The sequence below is a fragment of the Thalassophryne amazonica genome, chromosome 2, assembly GCF_902500255.1.
Source record: "Thalassophryne amazonica chromosome 2, fThaAma1.1, whole genome shotgun sequence".
Lineage (NCBI taxonomy): Eukaryota > Metazoa > Chordata > Actinopteri > Batrachoidiformes > Batrachoididae > Thalassophryne > Thalassophryne amazonica.
Genome location: NC_047104.1, coordinates 148,849,626 through 148,873,582, shown reverse-complemented (window position 1 = coordinate 148,873,582; position 23,957 = coordinate 148,849,626). Strand labels below are relative to the sequence as shown.

General features: G+C 42.2%; 1 protein-coding gene across 1 annotated transcript in view; it reads left to right on the top strand.

Moving 5' to 3' along the window:
• Positions 1–2,733: 2,733 nt before the first annotated feature.
• Positions 2,734–23,957, top strand: part of LOC117504384 (sodium/potassium/calcium exchanger 2-like) — a 70,788-nt gene continuing 49,564 nt past the window's right edge. Inside the window, exons 1-4 of the mRNA XM_034163857.1 lie at positions 2,734–3,685; positions 13,242–13,391; positions 14,235–14,343; positions 17,497–17,503. Of these exons, the coding sequence (XP_034019748.1) occupies positions 2,759–3,685; positions 13,242–13,391; positions 14,235–14,343; positions 17,497–17,503 (1,193 nt within the window). The 5' untranslated portion in view covers positions 2,734–2,758. The remainder of the gene's footprint in view (positions 3,686–13,241; positions 13,392–14,234; positions 14,344–17,496; positions 17,504–23,957) is intronic.

Sequence of the window (23,957 nt, the reverse complement as noted above, 5' to 3'; positions counted from 1 at the left end):
TTTATTAAAATTAAAAAGACTAAGAAATCGCATGTACCTAAGTATTCACAGCCTTTGCCATGGAGCTCAGAATTGAGTTCAGGTGCCTCCTGTATCCACTGATCATCCTTGAGATGTTTCTACAGCTTAAGTGGAGTCCACCTGGGGTAAATTCAGTTGATTAGACATGATGTGGAAAGACACACACCTGTCTACGTATAAGGTCCACAGTTGACAGTGCATGTCGGGGCGCAAACCAAGCATGAAGTCAAAGGAATTGTCTGTAGACCTCAAAGACAGGATTGTCTGGAGGCACAAATAACCACTTTTACAACAGTGGTTCGTCCATGCAGTCATTATTCACCTGTGTAATAACATCTACAATACAGACTGATGGATTTTACGGGCATAAGGGGGCGAATTGTATATGATTTTTTGAGAATGACCTTTATTCTTATGTTTTGGCCATCAAAAATTTAAGAAATTTGCAATAATCAAATGCAGTAACCACAACCTGCACTAATAATAAAAATATATATTAGAATTCATTTATTAGTGTAATAAAAAGTGTACAGCAGGATATAAAAAGCACACAGTAGGCGCAAACAAAAAATGTAAAAGTTGTTGACAGCAGTGGCGGCGCCAGGAAATTTTTGTGGGGGGGCTGGGGTAAAAGTTGGAGGGGCTCCACAAAATGTTGTTGGAATGAACAATATGTAGTAAATTGCTTCATAAATACCAAGGTATATGTTTTAGTCACCCGTGCTCCTCTAAAATGTGGTATCAATGCACACACACATCACTTAGAATTTACCAGTAATAAAATTATAAAGATAAGTAAAGTTTTAAGAGTGGCCCTAATAAATATTTAGGGAACCTTAATTTTTTGGAGTATGGAGTTAAATTTGTCTCATTAATACTTGCAAATGCACAGAGGGTGATTTACAAATATCCTTTAATTTGTACGTGCTTTGTGATCCACAAACACAAATTTCCATTTTGTAACTTGTGTGTGGGTTTTACAAATAAATGTTTATTTGCAAAACTGAAAATTCTGTTTGTGAAGGGTGATTCAGTATTGGTGGATCACCGAACACACACATTCATCATTTAGTCACTCAGTTATGCAATATTGAGACATTATTATCACTTTACCGGGCGTTGCTAGGCCGGTATCGTAGATTTACGTCAACAGTATCTGGCTATACCCGCCCGCTGTGCGTAAACAAATGACGTCATAGCATGCGCAGCCCAAGAACTGTCCGCAGAGGGTGGGGGGGGGGGGGGGGGGGAACTGTCCGCAGAGGAAAAGATGAAAAGGCGAGAAGTGTGTTTAGGTCCCAATATGGATATTCTGGATGATTTTCTCATGGATAGTACGCCAATGAACAGCAGCTAAAGCAGCCAGCTTGATGAGGACGCACTGCCAAATTTGGAGAGCAGCTCGCACCAGCTAGCTGACACGACAAATGTTAAGTGAGCCAACTTTTTATGTACGCGTTGCGTGTTGTGTATCTCAGTAAAAAGTGATAATAATGCAAATAACATGCTGTTGTAATGCGGCATGCATTTTCAGAGGCCCGACATTCACGCCCAGTCCCCCAAAATGACAGATATTCGCCTGAACGTCGGGCCTCTGAAAATGCATACCGCCCTCCAAAAGCATGTTATTGTATTATTCTCAGTGCAAAACTGCAGTTGAGATCCACAAATATGTCAGTTGCTATTCACATTATTGGCAGAATTATTGGGAGGAGGGGCTTGGCTCATTATTGGGGGGGGGGCTTAAGCCCCCCAAGCCCCCCTTGTCGCCGCCACTGGATTTCAAAAAAAAAAAAAAAAAGCGTTTGCAACAGGTGCACGTGGAATTAGTTTGCGCCTGTGCATGTAAAAACTGGCGGCACAGAATGAGCGTGTGCACGCTGTGTGAACGTTGCTGTATTGACGCAGCGTGGTGAGGGAAGGTGAGACCTGTTTGGCTTCTAATCCTCTTAGCAGCATATTGTGCTGAGCCTGGTCCAAACCCTGACATGCGGTGCGCCCTTGTCCCTTCCCAAAAACCGGCGTCAGCATATCTGTGGCGCGCAGCTGGACCGATGGAGCGAGCAGCTACAGGTAAGACTCCTCTCATCGTTTCGACCAAATAGACCTTTATTGTCGACCTTGCGTGTCCTCACTTAAAGATAAACGCTGATTTCTTTTTATTATTATTATTATTATTATTATTTTTTATAGCCCCGCTGCTGTGAAGGGTGAATACGCGCCTTTTTTTCGCGGGTTTTTTCCCTTAGCGCGCACGCTGACTGGTAATCAGGATAAATATCAGGGTTTAATTGTGATGTCGCTCTGACTTATTTATTTTTTCTTCACCCCTTAATAATTTATGTGCTTTGTGTGTGTTAATAAATGGAGTTTTGCTCATGAGACAGCAAAGCCTGTGATTATGTAGCCATAGCAACAGGTGGGTATCTGCATCCACCCATCCAGCCAAACACACACACACACACACACAGCTTCTTCATGCAGAAATCTTCTCACACACACGTTCATGTGATTCCTGTTTTATGTTCCCTGTGTCAGGTTGAGGCCAGCTGGTTGCCTTCACGCCTGCTGTCAAAGATGAAACCTGCTGGGTGTTCCTGTGTGTGTCTCTTCCATGTCAGCGGTGTCTTCACACCATGCAATGGTGCTGGATTGGTCAGAGAATAGCAATGCATCTGACATAACGCCCCCCCCCCCCCCCCACCACCCCCTTTTTGGAGTTGAAACTACGAGGGCGATGAACGCGCGCTCGCCTCTGAGGACGAGGCTCAGGAGGAGTCGTGTCGTCTTCTTCGTCTCCGGTTTGCTGTTGTGTGTCTTCTACACGTTGACCCTGAATGTCAAGCCGTCACGCAGAGCGGATGGCGGTGATGTTATGGAGGTCAGCATTAGGGAGGTCAACGTGACTGAGCAGGAGGTTGATGCTTCACCCGATGGCACCAAACCTTCGCTAGTGTTGATTGTCAACAGGACCGATATTGAACAATGTATCTATGTGGATCCTCAGCCTCCCAAAGTCCCTCCAACTGCACCGCCGGCATCAATCACCACGGCTCCACCTTTCCAATCCCCACACCAGAAGGGCGAGTATCCCCAGGACATCTTTTCAGTGGAGCAGCGCCGACAAGGCTGGGTGATCCTGCACATCATAGGTATGACCTACATGTTTGTTGCCTTGGCTATCGTTTGTGATGAGTTCTTTGTTCCCGCGCTGGAGGTCATCACTAACAAACTGAACATTTCTGATGATGTCGCCGGGGCCACCTTCATGGCGGCTGGAGGCTCGGCCCCTGAACTCTTCACCTCCCTGATTGGTGTGTTCATCGCCCACAGCAACGTGGGCATTGGCACTATCGTGGGATCGGCAGTCTTCAACATCTTGTTTGTGATTGGCATGTGTGCCATCTTCTCGCGGGAGATGTTGAACCTAACCTGGTGGCCGTTGTTCCGGGATGTCACCTTCTACATCGTGCACCTGATCATGCTCATTGTGTTCTTCGTGGACAACATGATTCTGTGGTGGGAGAGCATCCTGCTGGTGCTCGGCTACGTTGGCTACGTCAGCTTCATGAAGTTCAACAGTAAGATCGAGCAGATGGTCAAGACGTGGCTCAACAAGCACATGAGCATCGTCAAAGTGTGGACAGCCGAGGAGCCAGAGAAGGTCAGTCGGTGTGATAGTTGGATGTCACTGTTGAGGAAGTCTCGCGGCTTGTAGTTTTTGCCGTAAATCTTCGAACATAGCCGCAGACAATAATTTATAGCAATGGATAAAGTTACTGTATTGAAAGTATGAAAAAGGTGACATCGATTTTTACCCTGCACATCAAGGAAATCGGAGATAGCAGAGTATTGTTTTTATAAATGTGTGTGTGGAGAAAAAAAACTCATAAGCAGACAGATTTCCTTCAAACTTGGGGGGGATATTACTTGGATAGATATCTACAGGTGATTAGATTTTGGAGTAGTTTGGTCAAAGGTCAAGGAAAACATGGTGTGAAAAACTTTTTTTTTTTTGATAACCCAGCAACTCTGGAGGTTGGTAAGGTTAGACCTTACTTATGTGAAGCACCTTGGAGCAACTTTATTGTGATTTGGTGCTATATAAATTAAATAAATTGAATTGAATTAAATTAAGTAAACATTTTAGGACCGTTCATCCTAAAGTTCATCCACCAACCAGTTTTTAAAGTAATTTATCCCTTCCGTGATTCGACTTTTAAATGCTCCGTAGGTCTGCCATGTTTTTTATTTATTTATTGTTGTTATATGTTATGTTATTGTGTTTTTTTTAACAGACTACTCAAATGAAATTGCCCCTTGTGGGATTAATAAAGTTGTTGATTGATTGATTGCTTGACTAAAACCTCGTATTAAGCAAATCATTATTCACTGATTTGTATCACTTGTTGTCTTTACAATGTGTTGGCAAACCTTTGTAAACCATCAAAGTGATGCAGTTTTTAATTATTATTTACTTTGTTTAATAAAAAAACAAAAAAAACAAAACATTTTTGTTTGAAAATGAAGATTTGGAAATTTCACACATTTTTTCTTTTACCTATATGAAAATTAAGAAAACAAAACGTTTTTTTAATTAACTTTGGTAATTTTCTTGTGGTTTTCTTTATGATATTAATAAGAGATAACATACGTATAAACAGTAAAATGGCAACAAACAAATCAGTTTGTTTATTTATTTTTTAGAGTAACTTTTAAAGCTGTAGAGCCTTTGTGTTTTTAAAGATGAAAGTCAAAACAAATTTTCTTTGGCACCATTATAATTTCATTCCTCGGCATTTAAATAAGGGATTCAAAATATATTGCCAGTACGACCACAAATTTGCGCTGTCAGGAAACAATTTAGAATTTTGATCCCCGGTGGGTAGAAATTCACGCTATCAGTTGCTGTGACCTATAGAACATGGTGATTGCCATTCAGAGTAAAGAAAGGCAGCATGACGTCAGGGGGCTACTTGCCCTAAAAAGTAAATCAAGATGGCTGAAAATGCTACATGACAGCTTATTTCTGTATAAATCTAGTGCAGTGCCTGTAGGAAGTTTGTATTCCTACAGAAAATTGGGAGCTAAAAAAATTTAATTAACAAAAAAAAAAAAAGACCATCACCAGATCAATACTACATAATACTGCCAAATACCACCACCAGAGTAATTGAATTCTAAATAAAGTGTTTGGAAATGCCATCACCAGAATGAAGCACTTTCAGTGCCACCATTTGTAACATAAATAATAAAAAATCATAACCAATGGATATACCTGTACAGTATTTAGCACAGTGCTTTAATTTTCCCTCAAAATATGTTAGTTTACAAACTATATCTAGTCATTTTTGAATGGTTTATCATTAAAGAGTAAAAACTGAAGGAAATCAATTGTAAGGCCTGAAAGAAGTTTCTGTAGGAAGTATTTTAGCCATAAGGCCAAGTGAGGGAGAAGTGTTGGCTTTTTAAATACTCGAAAGAAACTGGACTCAAGAAGATTTACTACTGTTATTACAGACTGATGCAGAAGGTGGCAGCAATGCAACAATAAGGACACCGGCTGCCATCAAATGCCATAGAAGAAGAAATGATGTGCTCGTTTTTAACCACAGGGTCACCTTTTCAAAGGGCCACATTTCGTGTCAAAATAAAGCCATAATATATATATATATATATATATATATATATATATATATATATATATATATATATATATATATATATATATATATATATATATATATATATACCACTAACTTAATTTTGACGGAAATCCATATACAAATGGAGGTTTTGCAGGACAGAGATGCCACAGACGGCGCCATCTTGGAAATACTAATGTTCGACATCAAAATAAAGGTTTAATGTCAAAATAAAGGTTTTTAAAATTAATTAAAAAAAAATTCAGAATAAAGGATGCACATCGTCGTGCCATGTGTAAACCATGTCCAAAGCTGAGGCCGATCTGGCAAACAGTCAGAGAGATATGCAAGACACACACACACACACACACACACACACACACACACACACACACACACACACACACACACACACACACAGGCGCTTCTTGCTTTATAGATAGATGTATTTCTTATATATTTTGTAAAAGTTAGGGATAAATAAACACTTCTAAATCTAAAAATGTTTTTATAACCACTTAACACCTCTGAAGGGATAAACAAGACATCTTATGGATGTTACCTTTCATGTACCGGGAACGTGGGTCAGGTCACAGATAATCTCAAAACCTCACGCATGCGTACACGCATTTCCTCCTGCAAACTCTGCATGATGGCGTTAAAAGAAAGAGACAATATTCACCATGGAATTCCCCCCAGGTAAAAATGTTCTCTTCATTTAAATGAGCTGTGGACAAGGGGTTAGTGCGCTTCATTTCTGTGCGGACAGTTCCCGGTTCAAACCCCGCTCCTGCCACATTTCTCCATGTAATATGAAGGGCACCCGGTGTAAAACATGTGCCATTTTAACATGCAGATCCACCTTGGATTTGCTGTGGCGGTCCCTAGTGCAAAAACAAGGGACAGAAATAAACTTACATGATAATGCTTGGATTTGGGTAGAAACAATTGTTTTCTTTCAGTTTTGTGAAATTTGAATGGCAGTACAGCTTTAAGGTTTCCATTTTTGTCACGGTGCCACAGCAAGTCCACAATGCTTATTTTCCGTGTATACCTGGAGTTACGTCAGGAATGATATCTGGCAGCATGTGGAATCAATATGGATTATGATGATTGTTGTTGACCTTTGTCTTGGTCACCGATGGGGAACTTTGTGCAAAAAAAAATTGGTTTGTGTTCCCTTGGTGGTAGGTACTTCCTGTGCCTTAGGGCCCTGTCCCACTGAGGAGAGGATTAATTGCACATGAATTGAGTATACAAATTGCGGGCGTTCGTTGTCGTCCGCAACAAAAATGGCCAAAAATGACAAATGTCCAAGTATGAATTACGGATATACTCAACAAAAATATAAACGCAACACTTTTGGTTTTGCTCCCATTTTGTATGAGATGAACTCAAAGATCTAAAACTTTTTCCACATACACAATATCACCATTTCCCTCAAATATTGTTCACAAACCAGTCGAAATCTGTGATAGTGAGCACTTCTCCTTTGCTGAGATAATCCATCCCACCTCACAGGTGTGCCATATCAGGATGCTGATTAGACACCATGATTAGTGCACAGGTGTGCCTTAGACTGCCCACAATAAAAGGCCACTCTGAAAGGTGCAGTTTTATCACACAGCACAATTCCACAGATGTCACAAGATTTGAGGGCGCATGCAATTGTCATGCTGACAGCAGGAATGTCAACCAGAGCTGTTGCTCGTGTATTGAATGTTCATTTCTCTACCATAAGCCGTCTCCAAAGGCGTTTCAGAGAATATGGCAGTACATCCAACCAGCCTCACAACCGCAGACCACGTGTAACCACACCAGCCCAGGACCTCCACATCCAGCATGTTCACCTCCAAGATCGTCTGAGACCAGCGACTCGGACAGCTGCTGGAACAATCGGTTTGCATAACCAAAGAATTTCTGCACAAACTGTCAGAAACCGTCTCAGGGAAGCTCATCTGCATGCTCGTCGTCCTCATCGGGGTCTCGACCTGACTCCAGTTCGTCGTCGTAACCAATTTGAGTGGGCAAATGCTCACATTCGCTGCCGTTTGGCACGTTGGAGAGGTGTTCTCTTCACGGATGATGCAAAGGAGATGTGTTGCACTGCATGAGGCAAATGGTGGTCACACCAGATACTGACTGGTATCCCCCCCCCAATAAAACAAAGCTGCACCTTTCAGAGTGGCCTTTTATTGTGGGCAGTCTAAGGCACACCTGTGCACTAATCATGGTGTCTAATCAGCATCTTGATATGGCACACCTGTGAGGTGGGATGGATTATCTCAGCAAAGGAGAAGTGCTCACTATCACAGATTTAGACTGGTTTGTGAACAATATTTGAGGGAAATGGTGATATTGTGTATGTGGAAAAAGTTTTAGATCTTTGAGTTAATCTCATACAAAATGGGAGCAAAACCAAAAGTGTTGCGTTTATATTTTTGTTGAGTATATTAATAATATATAGCAAATATATGATGAACAATCACGGTTATATAACGCATGTAGTGAGGAAACTGATCCGACACATTGAGATTATCACGGCAGTATTACGGGTGTATTCTGAATGCATCGCGCACGTGTTGCGCGTGCACGGCATCTGCATTGCAGTCATAAAATAAGCTCACTCAGGCTGTCGGCGTCACTATTCACACAATACAGCCTCTGGAGCATTTGCTGGACTTTACAAGTTGATCACAGAGTTAATGTTCATTTTGTCATGCGAGGGTTAACTGTTCATGAGTTTGGGGAGCGGGAGGGGGGAAGCCGCTTGGGTGTGAGACTGTGTTTTTTTTTGTTTTTTGAGAGTGTCACAGAAAACAGACTTCAGCGTGAGTTGTGGCTAAACAGCAACTCTTCCTTTTGTTGGTGTTAAATAAAAGTCCTGGATTGCAGCAGCTACGTCGTTGTGGATCTACACAGCTGGACCGGCGCTGACTGGCAGGTATGTCGCTTTCTGCCACATATAGTACTTTGGGTTTACGTGACGTGTTTGTTATGCATTCACAGATTGTCCGCAAATCAGCTGCAAAGCACATGTAATAAAAACACTTTAGTCGTGGCCAATCTGTATGCATTTGCTACAACTTATTTTAGTTTGTGATGTGGACATGATGGGCACGATATATATCTGTTTTACACACTGTCCCAGTCCGCTGTCAAGCCGCAAATCCCCGTCAGTTGCGGATATCAGCGGTTAACGGCAGATACACAGTGCATAGAGTGAGTATGAATTGAGTATGTAAGGCGGATGTTATCCACATCCAGATTTTTGAACAGCTCAAAAATCCTGGCTGCGGACATGCATGCCTCTGCGGATGATCATACAGGCATGTTACATGGATATTGCGGATGTTTGGCGAATATGGGCCAATTTTGTGTGCAATCCATACGCAAATCCTCCTAAACGCCAGTGGGACCGGGCCCTTAAGTTTGAAGAATCTAAGGTGATCACAGTAACAGCCGCCTCATCCTGAGGAACAAACAAAAAAATGCTTTTGATTACATATGCTAAGTTACTTTACTTAGATTACATATACTAAGTCACTTTCCCAATTTAGTGGGAAACCTTTCATAAAATACACAACTGCATTTCCTCATGATTTTAAATCCGTTCCCACACGAGCTCCATGCTGGTATTTCAGCTCTGTAGCAGAAACTAAACCGTGCTTCCTGTACGTCACCGTCACGCCGTCCGTGACACCTGGGATCCTTTCAGCATCATCAAAGGACACCACACAATCGTGCACGGTCACCTGCTCAGACAAATCGCCCTTCCTCTTTCACTGTATCAGCACCAACTGTGAGCAGATGAAAGGAGAGAAAACACACTGCGTGTCAACAGAAGTTGCTTCTGCAGACACGTATCCGTTTTGTCTACATCCTCTTGTGTTTTGTCTAATTAGGTTTGGCCGTGCTGGTCCTTTAGGGGAGCAGTGATTCAGTCATGTGATGGTTTTTGTGCTGGGCAGGTGGTTATTTAAAAGGTTAAAGTGGTGGGTTTGACACCAGAGGATCCTTTGTTCAAATCCCAGTTTGATCATAAATCAGTTGGGGCTCTTGGCCGAGGTTTTTAACGCCAAATTGCTCCCGACAGTTGAGTCTCACACACTCTAAAAAGTAATTCAGTGGCTTTCTATATATCCGGTAAGAAACAGCCATACTCACACTCACTCACTCATCTTCAACTGCTTATCCAGGATCGGGTCGCTGGATAGGCTCCAGCCCCCCGCGACCCTTAATTGGACAGCTATACTGACTTAATAAAATCTCTGAAACGCATTCAATTGATTGTTTGAGTTGGATATTCCAAATGAAATTCCTAAAAATTTAACACTTAATTTGATCTTAACTTCATATTTATTATTTGAGTTTATTTCATTGAAATAAATGAGAATTTGCTTAACAAATTATATTTTATGAAATATACTTAATTTATTTGGTAAATTTCATTAAAAATATTTGGAAAGGATTAATATACTTAATATTTTTTCTTAGATTTACCAAGATCATCGAGGATTTACGTCAGCACAGGCAGTCAAACCAGGTTGATTTTTGTACACAAATGTAATATGGCTTTCAAGTAAAATTCTGGTATTTGCTGATCAAAGTATTTCCGCTTCTGTCTCCTTTTTAACCCACAGTGTATTCAGAAAAAAAAACAGCATGAAATACATCTGAATAAGCACAAAGTAGTAATAAATACATACCCTGAAAGACAACTGCATCCCAGTGATTTTACTCTTCCTGTCTTTGCAGATTTCATTCTGCTGCCTGGCACTGGTTCGGGTCCACATAGCTTTGTATGTAAACAAAGTAGAATTCAAAAGGAGATACTTCCCAATGGAATTTCCCATGTTTATGGCTAAATATGTCATCAAAAAATTCACAATACACCAGTATTTTCATAATTCTTTGTGTATTTTCAATAGTCAGCTCATTTACCATTTCATTTGCCAGAGATGTGCCCACTTAATTGCTTGTTGAAATCAAACTTCGCTTCTCCAAAATCTTTGAAACAAATATAACCAAAGACCAAAGCATTGTTCCTGTTTTAACGGTTGTAAATGAACCCCACACCAGGCTGGACCCCATGAGCACTGAATTGGGTGGTTTTCCAGTCCCGCCCTTCATGCCTCTGAGCCTCACTGCTTCAGTTGTAAGACAATGTGCACCAGAGCTATTTTTGGGGTCTAATTCAGCCTCATGTCACATGAACTGCTGTGGTTGAAAACTGCATTTAAATGTTTTGTTTGTATTGAAATTGAAGTTTTCAAATTAACTGGCCAATGAAAGTGCCCTGTGGTACGTTATGTGGGTTATGTGGGAGTATGGGATGCCAGACACGATGCAGCACATGATCCAGTCTCTATATGACCAAAGTAGAAGCTGCGTCTGCATCCTCGGCATTATATCAGACCTGTTCCTGAGCACTGCGGGACTCCAGGACTGCTCCTCGTCACACATCCTGTTTGTGATGTTCATGGAAAGGATTTCAAGACATAGTCATGAACTGGAGGGGGTTTAGTTTGGTGAACTTAGAATTACCTCTCTGCTTTTTGAGGATGATGTTGTTCTACTGGCTTCATCAGTGATCTCCGATGTGCCTGTGATGAGGACCAGCACCTACAAATCTGAGACCATGGTCCTCTGTCTGAAAAGAATGGATTGTCCACTTTGGGTCAGAAGAGAGTTATTGCTCCAACTGGAGGAGATCAAGTATCTCAGGGTCTTGTTCACGAATGGGAGTAAGTTGGAGCATGAGATCAATAGATGGATTGGATCGGTGTCTCATGTTTTACAGATGCTGAAATGAACCATTGTGCTGAAGAAAGAGCTGGGTCAAAAGGCAAGACTTTTGATTTACCAGTAAATTTACACTCCTGTCCCCACCTATGGTCATGAACTGGGCTTACACTCAGGGGCAGGGTGAGAAGCTAGAATATCCATGAGGGACCATACGTAGAGCCGCTGCTTCTTTGCTTTGATAGAAGCCAACCAAGGTGGTTCGGTCATCTGGTGAGGATACCCCCTGGTCCTCTCCCAAGGGAGGTCTTCCAGGTATGTCCAACTGGGAGGAGGCCCTGGGGTAGTCCCAGGACAAACTTGAGGGATTATATTTTCCAGTTGGGTTGAGATCGCCTTGGAATCCCCCAGGAAGAGTAAGAGGACTTGGCCATGGATAGGGACATGTACGTAGGATGAGCTGTTTGGTCTTCTGCCACCGTGACCCAGACCCGGATAAGGGCCCCTTCACATGTAACACACAATAAGTTGGGCGAAAGAAGCAGAAACCAGATGAAAATCTGCAAACAAAAAATTAATTTATAATACTTAATTCCTTTTATAAAGAGCAGACTTAGCCTCTGCCTAGATGTACACCAGGAAGTAATGAAATGACGTGGATTACTGTTCTTCTTCTTATGTTTTATATGAATTACTTCATGCGCTCGTCTCATGAAGACAACAGCCAGGCCCTCGTCTTACGAAGAGCCCGCTCTCGCATCGTGAACACATCAGTCAGCATGGCGTGTCCAGTGCGCAGTGATCCGCTGGTGACAGCGTTGCAAATGTGATATGTGTTTTAATTATTACAATGTGGGAAAATCTTGCAGTTACATGCACCTCGTGGTGGTGTCCAGTGTTGCGGTGCGCTGACGCAGCAGTCAGCTGAGAGGCGATATGTGATATATTTATTTCCACGTGAGGACAGCATGCCAACGTCCGTGCCTCACGGTAAAGTTATGCGAGGTCTTATTCTACAAGCCGCTACAGGTGTTCTCCAGCTGTGACTTGCAAGCACAGATATCTGAACAGCTACAGGTCGCAGGACACTCGCTGTCTTTCAGCCGTCGGTGTGTGTGAATGGTTGTGGTGACAGCTGTACGAGGCATTTGAGGTGGGTGAGATTTTTCACGAGTGGCATGCAATTCCTCCTTCATGCACCAGTCGGCTTCAATCATGTTATGTGTGAAGGGGCCCTAAGCAGCAGAAAATGAATGAATGAAAGAAGCAAGTGCTTGTAGCACCTGTTGGCAATTACAACTTCATATAATCTATTTTCTCAGTGACAGTAACACTGAATATACTCTGTTTAGCAAGTCAACAAATAAAATGCCAAGATTGAGGAGAAAGAGATGGTTGCCAGCTTGCTCCTGGGGCAGTCTCTCGAGGATGACAGGGTGGAAACGTGCATGTTCCTAAACCTGACCAGACTTGCTTTAGAAGCAAGTAGGTCTATATAGACATACGTACATACAGTAGGAAATCACTTAGAAAGGTTTCACACTGGATGATTTTGTTGTTACAGACATTTTAATAAATATTGCGCCAAGTTCAACATCAACAGATGCTCAAATTGAAGGTCTTGCATGGAGATGAGCAGCAAAAGAAAACAAAAGAGCTGTGATTGGATCTGTATATACACGTGTACCATTTAACAAAAATTGTCAGCATTCATTCTGTGATTTTTTTTAAATTACTTTTTTCAAAAACTTAAACTTTCATGCACTTATTCATGCACATCAACTGAACTCGGTGGTTCTCCAACTAACTGACACATTGTTTGATTTGCAGGAGAGAGAAGCTCCAACTCCTCCAGTTCCTCCTGCTCCAGTTCCTCCTGCTCCACCTCCCGAAAACAAACCAGAACCTGCACCACACCCTGGCAGCCCTCAGCACAGCAAAACACCGTCAGAATCACAGGACAACAAAATGAAACTGAGGGTATAGAAACAATTGTTTAGCGGCAACAAGGAGACTGTGTTTTGGTCTGTATATTTTATGCACATGGTCACATCAACAAATGCTTGGTAGAACCAGAAGGGTTTTAGATTTAAAGCTCGAAACAACATTTGCAGATAGTGACTGAATTACCTGCTGCTGATTTTCCTACCTGCTGACTGAAGGCCAAGGTCAGGTCTCCCTGCCCTGTTTTGCTGATTTCTACCAAAGTTGATCTATGAGTGAAGGTTGATCCTAAAGTTGCCATTACTCAGTTTCCTCTCGGGATCATTGAAGTATTCAGATTCTCATTCAGGAATTAATTTTGGTCAAGGTCAAGGAATTTGATGTTCAACCCAGATATGGATTCGAGAAATGCCCTGGCAAGGTCAGCCAGAGGTATAACATTTGGGAAAAGGTCAAAGTCATTCGGGTCAAATGTCAGATTGCTGTATTTCTTATGGTCTCCATGCACATAGAATACTATAATGACCCAGTATTGGGAATTAAGAGAAACTGACATAACAAGATCAAGACATTCACAGTTTACAAGCATTAAAAAACAGAGAACAAAAACACAAATACAAATTGCACAAACCAAATCTAAAAAGAGTGTTTTTCAGGATTTTTACCCCCCAAAACATTTTGAATATTTTTTTCAGGCAGTACAGCCTTCAATTTGAAGTTTTAAAAACTAGTTTTTAGCAGGAAATTCTCACTATTTGCAACTTCATTATTGGCACCGTCTTTGGTCTCAGCCTTCAAAAGTTTTAACTTCTACTTTCTCTGAAAGCTTCTTCAAGATTTGTGGTGGTTTGCGATGCTGATGTGTTTTGTGACTTTCAGGTGCGTCCCACCCTGCAGCGAGGGGGCAGCACAGCCTCCCTCCACAACACGTCCCTGAGGAGCACCATCTTCCAGCTGATGATCCACACGTTGGAGCCTCTGGGAGAAGGTAACGTCCACTGGAGGGCAACACTGTGTACAAAAAAACAAATATATCTCTGTGTCATATTAAATTGATATATTAATTGCAGTTCATGTAACAAGGAGGATGTTTTGTGCCCCATTTTTTTGGATTTCACTTAGAAACTGCAGATTTTTCTGAACCTTGTGTAGGGATGGGGCACGAGCTGAATATTGAACTTTTTTTTTTTACAATGTGAGATTCATAATTGTTGTTATATTTTCACCATTTTCTCCAGATATATTAAAGATCAGATCTCAATAATGGCAGTTTAGAATACTACCTGTGGTTTTGAAGTACAACCCCAATTCCAGTGAAATTGGTACGTTGTGTAAAATGTAAATAAAAACAGAATTCAATGATTTTTAAATCCTCTTCAACCTATATTCAATTGAATACACCACAAAGACAAGATATTTAATGTTCAAACTGATAAACTTTATTTTTGTGCAAATATTTGCTCATTTTGAAATGGATGCCTGCAACACGTTTCAAAAAAGCTGGGACAGTGGTATGTTTACCACTGTGTTACATCACCTTTCCTTCTAACAACACTCAATAAGCATTTGGGAACTGAGGACACTAATTGTTGAAGCTTTGGAGGTGGAATTCTTTCCCATTCTTGCTTGATGTACGACTTCAGTTCAACAGTCCAGGGTCTCCGTTGTCGTATTTTGCGCTTCATAATGCGCCACACATTTTCAATGGGCGACAGGTCTGGACTGCAGGCAGGCCAGTCTAGTACCCGCACTCTTTTACTATGAAGCCACGCTGTTGTAACACGTGTAGAATGTGGCTTGGCATTGTCTTGATGAAATAAGCAGGGACGTCCCTGAAAAAGTCATTGCTTGGATGGCAGCATGTGTTGCTCCAAAACCTGGATGTGCCTTTCAGCATCGATGGTGTCATCACAGATGTGTAAGTTGCCTATAACATGGGCAGTAACACACCCCCATACCATCACAGATGCTGGCTTCTGAACTTAGCGCTGTTAATAATTTGCATGGTCTTTTTCCTCTGTTGTCCGGAGGACACAGCATCTATGATTTCCATAAACAATTTGAAACATGGACTCATCAGTCCACAGCACACTTCTCCACTTTGCGTCTGTCCATTTCAAATGAGCTTGTGCCCAGAAAAGGCGGCGGCGTTTCTGGATGTTGTCGATGTATGGCTTTCACTTTGCATGGTAGAGTTTTAACTTGCACTTGTAGATGTAGTGACGAACTGTGTTAACTTACAGTGGTTTTCTGAAGTGTTCCTGAGGCCACGCAGTAAGATCCTTTACACAATGATGTCGGTTTTTAATGCAGTGCCGCCTGAGGGATCGAAGGTCACGGGCATTCAATGCTGGTTTTCGGCCTTGCCGCTTACATGTAGAAAGTTCTCCAGATTATTTGAATCTTCTGATTATATTATGGACTGTAGATGATGGAATCCTTAAATTCCTTGCATTTGAACTTTGAGAAACATTGTTCTTAAACTGTTGGATTATTTTTTCTTGCAGTTGTTCACAAAGTGGTGACCCTCGCCCCATCTTTGCTTGTGAATGGCTGAGCCTTTTGGGGATGCTCCTTTTATCCCCAATCATGACACTCACCTGTTTCCAATTATGTGTTCTTTGAGCATTAATTAACTTTCCCAGTCTTTTGTTGCCATGTCCCAACGTTTTGAAACGTTTTGCAGGCATCCATTTCAAAATGAGCAAATATTTGCACAAAAACAACAAAGTCTATCAGTATGAACATTAAATATCTTGTCTTTGTGGTTTATTCAATTGAATATAGGTTAAAGAGGATTTTCAAATCATTGTATTCTGTTTTTATTTACATTTTACACAATGTCCCAACTTCATTGGAATTGGAGTTGTATGTCCGATAATGTAAATAGAAATATACTGATATCTATTTAAGGTATTAGGGCGCAGTTCCGCAGTTCTCATTATTGAAAATTATGCCTTTTTTAAGATTGGCACTTAGTTTTAAATTATTAACATGCAAATGTGCATTTGTTAGTTTATCTTGTGAGGTGAGAAGCATTTGCTGCTGGGAGCATTTGAAGGTTTCAGGTGCAAAATCTAGTTTCTCTATTTTTTGAATGGAGAAAAATGCAGTTTAAAGTACTGATTTAAGTGAAAAAAAAACTTTAGAAAATGCAGATTTCCTGGAATCAAATGAAAATTAGGCATTACATTTTTTTAATATTTTGCATAATGATTGTTACCAAAGCAGCCAATTGTGTATGTTGCTCTCAACTAAAAATCTGTGGTTTTGGAAATATTGGGTTTGTCATCTGTTGAAAACCTAAATTTCTAAATTTTCTGCTTATTTCTTCTGTGGTTTAAAGCAGGGATGGGGCCAATCCGATCCTGGATTAGTATCGGGTTCATGTATCGGAAAATACCGATCCAACCCGTGATGTTTTCCAATACTGGAGAAGAGCTGCTGTGAATCCTCTCAACTGCTGTTGTTTGCTCCCTGCTTGTTTACTGCCAAGCGGGAGGAGGAGAGGGGGAGGTTTTCTGAAGCTGCGAAGTTTGAGAGAGCTCTATTCTGCAGTGTTCTAGCTGTAGTTTGTGGCAAATTTCTGCCCGGCTCTTGGGTTCAAATGGTCTGTTCGTCAAGCACAGATTTTCCAAAAAATTAGCTGAATTGTTGCTGAAAATGTGTGCTGACAAGTTAGCCGCTTCACTGTCCCGAGGCCATCAAATGCTATGAAAAGCCAGCTCAGTGTGCAGCCGAGGAGGAGCCGAACAGAGATTCTGTCCACTGAAAGGGAAAAAAAGTCTCCATTATAATCCTGAGCGTGAGTGTCGATGATACATTTATTTTACAGTTGAAAAGCTTCGTGTTTCCAAAAAGTTCAAAGTTTGCGCAGCACGAAAACAGCGAGAGAGAAAGAAAAAGAGAGAGACGAAGGGAGAGAGCAAGTGAGCGAGAGAGAGACAGGCAGGCAGAAAGAGGGAGAGAGGCAAAGAGACGGAGAGAGACAGGCAGAGGTAGAGACACTGAGAGAGAGACAGACAGAGAGAGGGAGAGGACTTAATTTTTTAATTTTTTACTCTGTAACACTTGCTTTGACAATGTAAACATTTGTCTCCCATGTCAATAAAGCTCCACTGAAATTGAGAAGAAGAGACAGACAGAGAGTGCTGTCATTTCTGTTTAAGTCTATAAAAATAAGACTATAAAAGTCTCTAAAAATAAAAGTACTTAATTATTTCACCAAAACATCAAAACTAGGCTTTCATCTTACAATTACGTAAAAAAGTATTTAGTCAGTCCCTGATTGTGCAAGTTCTCCTACTTAGAAAGATGAGAGAGGTCTGTAATTTTCATCATAGTAGGTACACTTCAACAGTGAGAGACAAAATGAGAAAAAAAAAATCCAGGAAATCACATTGTAGGATTTTTAAAGAATTTATTTGTAAATTATGATGGAAAATAAGTATTTGGTCAATAACAAAAGTTCAACTCAGTACTTTGTAACATATCCTTTTGTTAGTAATGACAGAGGTCAAATGTTTCCTGTACGTCTTCACCAGGTTTGCACACACTGTAGCTGGTATTTTGTCCCATTCCTCCATGCAGATCTCCTCTAGAGCAGTGACGTTTTGGGGCTGTCACTGGGCAACACGGACTTTCAACTCCTTCCACAAATTGTCTATGGGGTTGAGGTCTGGAGACTGAATTGGCTACTCCAGGACCTTGAAATGATTTTTACGGAGCCACTCCTTCATTGCCTGAGCAGTGTGTTTGGGATCATTGTCACGCTGGAAGACCCAGCCACGTTGCATCTTTAATGCTCTCACTGAAGAAAGGAGGTTTTGGCTTAAAATCTCATGATACATGGCCCCGTTCATTCTTCCCTCAACACGGATCAGTCGTCCTGTCCCTTTTGCAGACAAACAGCCCCAAAGCATGATGTTTCCACCCCCATGCTTCACAGTTGATATGGTGTTCTTGGAATGCAACTCAGCATTCTTCTTCCTCCAAACACGACAAGTTGAGTTTTTACCAAAATGTTCTATTTTGGTTTCATCTGACCACATGATATTCTCCCAGTCCTCTTCTGGATCATCCATATGCTCTCTGGCAAACTTCAGACAGGCCTGGACATGTACTGGCTTAAGCAGGGGGACACGCCTGGCACTGCAGGATTTGAGTCCCTCTCTGCGTAGTGTGTAGCCTTTGTTACTTTGGTCCCAGCTCTCTGCAGGTCATTCATCAGGTCCCTCCATGTAGTTCTGGGATTTTTGTTCACCGTTCTCATGATCATTTTGACCCCACGGGATGACATCTTGCGTGGAGCCCCAGATCGCGGGAGATTATCAATGGTCTTGTATATCTTCCATTTTCTTACAATGGTTCCCACAGTTGATTTATTCACACCAACCTGCTTGACTATTGTAGATTCACTCTTCCCAGCCTGGTGCAGGTCTACAGTTTTCTTCCTGGTGTCCTTTGACAGCTCTTTGGTCTTGGCCATGGTTGAGTTTGGAGTCTGACTGTTTGAGGCTGTGGACAGGTGTCTTTTATACAGATAACGAGTTCCAACAGGTGCCAGTAATACAGGTAACAGGTGGAGGACAGAAGAGCTTCTTAAAGAAGTAGTTACAGGTCTGTGAGAGCCAGAAATCTTGCTTGTTTGTTCTTGACCAAATACTTATTTTCCACCATAATTTACAAATAAATTATTTAAAAGTCCTACAATGTGATTTTCTGGATTTTTTTTTTCTCATTTTGTCTCTCATAATTGAAGTGTACCTATGTTGAAAATTACAGACCTCTCTCATCTTTCTAAGTCAGAGAACTTGCACAGTCAGGAGCCGACTAAATACTTTTTGGCCCCACTGTAGATGCACCTTCTGGCAAATTGTAGCTCAACTTTCAGGTCTCCTTTTTAAGAAAATCCTCATATAAAATCAACAATAATGACAGTAATATTAAAGCAAACAGAGCATTAGTATCAGATCAGAAAAGCATCGGTGTCGGCAGATATCCAAAAAAAGGTATCAGGATCGGATCGGAAGTGAAAAAATTGTGGATCGGTGCATCCCTAGTTTAAAGAAAAAAACAAAGAAAGAAAGAAACAGTTTAACAGAGGAGATGGTCATGGCAATAATGGTAATCATAGAAATATACAGAGTTGTACATATATAAGGGGTACATTGAGTAAATATGAGTTACATATATGTGCATATTTGTGGCGAGAGCTATAAATCTCAGAGAGTAATAGACTGTTGAAGTAAGTGTGATAAATAGAATGAGGCCTGTGATAATGTGAATTAGAAGAATTACATCAGTACCACACAGGCCCCAAACTGCATGGAGGGCATCAGTGCCATACAAGGAACCCCCAGCCATGGAATCATCACAGGCAGAACATTCATGTTGCCATGGCAGTGCAGACCCAAAGTCCAAAAGAGGGACAGACACCCAAAGCGTTAGTCCAATGCCCCACCTGAGATGGCCCACCAGGGCAAGAGTTGGCAACGCATTCTCTTGTTGCCAGTATCGACTTTAAGCCATCCGGGGGGTTCTTAATACCCACAGAGTGACACTCATTAGCCCCCAGCATGCCACCACCACCACTCCAACTAACCCAGCAAAAATAATTGTTCACACAGAAACAAATGTCTGAGGATTTCAACAAAACATATGAAACATTTTGTTTCATCGTCCAAGTTGTCAAGTTATCACAAAATGAAGATGTCTGCTTGAAGTAAGAGATTCGCCTTTTCCTGGCATGGATCTGTCAGGTCAGGTCTGGGAGCATGTGTTGGATGCCACGTGGTACCACATCGCCCACACTAAGGAACCACCTTGGGGCCTGGATGGAACTCACATAGGTAGACAACTGGTCTATCCCTTCTTAAGCCAAGTCTAAGAGCATGAGCTGGTGCCACACTTCGCCGCATCCACAACACGATGGCCCACCTTGGTGCCTGTATGGTATACACCCAGACAAACAACTGGTCCATCCTAACATTCCTAAAATAACCACATACCTGCTGTAGCCAGGTGAAGCATAGGTGTCTCCTTGGCCTTCTCCAGCCGCTGGAGTCCTCAATAGTGAGGCATCTACATGCTGGATCATGCACAAAAATGAGCTATAGGGCTCAAATGTCATAGCTGACCTTCCCGCGCTATGCAAGTAATAGTCCTCAACTGGGTCTCTCCAAGTAACTGCTCGTTTGAAACAAAGTCATTCCAGTGGTACCCAAGGATTCTCCGAAGAGACCTGGAACCAAAGACCCAGTCATTGCCTTATTTCACTGGTTAGCGTCCAGATGTCACAACCATACAGTACGAGGGTAGGCTGAAAAGTTCTAAGGCTGACTATGATGCAGTTGTCGAATTGAACAAATTCAGGGTTATTTTTCTACATAGTCTCCCTGTAACTCCACACACTTCTTCCAGCTGTGCTTGAGTGCTTCGATTCCCTTGGCATAGAAGCTTTCATCTTGAGAGTCAAAATAGTCCTCAACGGCAGCCATCACCTCATCATTGCTCCGATAGTGCTTCCCAGCCAAGTTTTTTTTCAGGTTTGGGAACAGATGAAAGTCCGAGGGTGCCAAGTCAGGGGAGTATGGTGGGTGATCTACCAGTTCGAATCCACACTTGTGGATAGTGGCCATGGCCACTGTTGAATTGTGAGCTGGGGCATTGTCTTGATGGAACAGCACCCCTTTCGTCAGCTTTCCTGGTCGCTTCTTTTTGATAGCCTCGCGTAACTGTCTCAGTAGGTTAGAATAGTACTGTCCATTTATGGTTTGTCCCTTTTCAAGATAGTCCAGGAACACAATGCCCTTGGCATCCCAGAAAACTGAAACCATGACCGTCCCCGCAGACGAAACGACCTTGGCCTTCTTTGGAGGTGGTGACCTTGGGTGTTTCCACTGCATTGATTATTTTTTTGTCTCTGGTTCAAAGTGGTGAACCCAACACTCATCCTGGGTAAGAAAACGTTCCATGTAATTGGCTGGATCCTCTTCAAATTGCGCCAAGTTTGCCTTCGATGTGACTAGCCTGGTGCGTTTCTGATCAGGCATCAGAAGACGTGGCACCCACCGAGCTAACACCTTTGACATTCCAAGTTCTTCATGCAGAATGTGTTCAGTTCTCTCACAGGATATTCCCACAGCATCTGCTAGCTGATTAATCATCGATCATCTGTCGTCCATCACCATTTCATGAACAAGGTCAATGTTTTTCTGGGTTGTGGCTGTTGCAGGCCGCCCAGACCTTGGGTCGTCTTCAAGGCTCTCTCTACCCCTCTTAAATTCATCTGCCCACTTCTGCACTGTAGATATGGAGGGAGCTTCATCCCCTAATGTAGCAACCATATCTGCATGAATGTCCTTGGGCTTTAACCCCTTCTTATGCAGGTACTTAATCACACCGCGATGCCAGATTTTGTCCAGGACCCTAAAGACTTGGACCTTCATTCTTCTGTGAAGTCTGTTGCCAGTCTGTCGCAGGGCCATAAACAAATGCATTCACACCCGCATGCAAACCTACGGACAATTTTAAAGTTTCCAATCTACCTAACCTGCATGTTGTTGAATATGGGAGGAAGCCCAAGCACCTGGAGGGAACCCACGCAAATACAGAGAGAACATGCAAACTCCACACAGAAATGCCACAGGTGGGAATCGATTCCATGACCTACTTGCTGTGAGGCCGAGGAGGTTATTATTGCTCATGTTTGTTTGTCTGTCTGTTTATGTCAATGTCAATTTTATTTATACAGCACATTTACAACAGCAGCTGCCCAAAGTGCTTCACAGTAAAAACAATATCAAAAACCATACCACACAAAAAAAAACAGCATTAAAATTCCAAAATATACAAAAACACATAAAACCAGACACACACAGCTTAAATTGTATTAAAAGCCAAAGCATAAAAATGAGCCTTAAGAACAGATTTAAAAGACTCTAGAGATGGAGCAGCTCTGATGTGCAAAGGCAAACTGTTCCAAAGTTTAGGCGCAGCCACCGAAAAAGCCCGATCACCTCGAGTTTTTAATCGAGATCTGGGCACATTTAATAAAAGCTGGCTTTCTGACCTCACTGATCTGACCGGAACATAAGGAGTCAAAAGCTCAGAGAGGTATTCGGGAGCCAAACCATTTAAACACTTGAACACAAGCAGCAGGATCTTAAAATCAATCCTAAATGTGACTGGGAGCCAATTATCTGATTGTGAACAGCCTAGAACCCACAATTTTTCATACACTCAACAAAAATATAAACGCAACACTTTTGGTTTTGCTCCCATTTTGTATGAGATGAACTCAAAGATCTAAAACTTTTTCCACATACACAATATCACCATTTCCCTCAAATATTGTTCACAAACCAGTCGAAATCTGTGATAGTGAACACTTCTCCTTTGCTGAGATAATCCATCCCACCTCACAGGTGTGCCATATCAAGATGCTGATTAGACACCATGATTAGTGCACAGGTGTGCCTTAGACTGTCCACAATAAAAGGCCACTCTGAAAGGTGCAGTTTTGTTTTATTGGGGGGGGATACCAGTCAGTATCTGGTGTGACCACCATTTGCCTCATGCAGTGCAACACATCTCCTTCACATAGAGTTGATCAGGTTGTCAATTGTGGCCTGTGGAATGTTGGTCCACTCCTCTTCAATGGCTGTGCGAAGTTGCTGGATATTGGCAGGAACTGGTACACGCTGTCATATACGCCGGTCCAGAGCATCACAAACATGCTCAATGGGTGACATGTCCGGTGAGTATGCCGGTCATGCAAGAACTGGGACATTTTCAGCTTCCAATAATTGTGTACAGATCCTTGCAACATGGGGCCGTGCATTATCCTGCTGCAACATGAGGTGATGTTCTTGGATGTATGGCACAACAATGGGTCTCAGGATCTCGTCACGGTATCTCTGTGCATTCAAAATGCCATCAATAAAATGCACTAGTGTTCTTCGTCCATAACAGACGCCTGCCCATACCATAACCCCACCGCCACCATGGGCCACTTGATCCACAACATTGACATCAGAAACCGCTCACCCACACGACGCCACACACGCTGTCTGCCATCTGCCCTGAACAGTGTGACCGGGATTCATCCGTGAAGAGAACACCTCTCCAAGGTGCCAAACGCCAGTGAATGTGAGCATTTGCCCACTCAATTCGGTTACGACGACAAACTGGAGTAGGTCGAGACCCCGATGAGGACGACAAGCATGCCAGATGAGCTTCTCTGAGACGGTTCCTGACAGTTTGTGCAGAAGTTCTTTGGTTATGCAAACCGATTGTTTCAGCAGCTGTCCGAGTGGCTGGTCTCAGATGATCTTGGAGGTGAACATGCTGGATGTGGAGGTCCTGGGCTGGTGTGGTTACACGTGGTCTGCGGTTGTGAGGCTGGTTGGATGTACTGCCAAATTCTCTGAAACGCCTTTTGAGACGGCTTATGGTAGAGAAATGAACATTCAATACACGAGCAACAGCTCTGGTTGACATTCCTGCTGTCAGCATGCCAATTGCACGCTCCCTCAAATCTTGCGACATCTGTGGCATTGTGCTGTGTGATAAAACTGCACCTTTCAGAGTGGCCTTTTA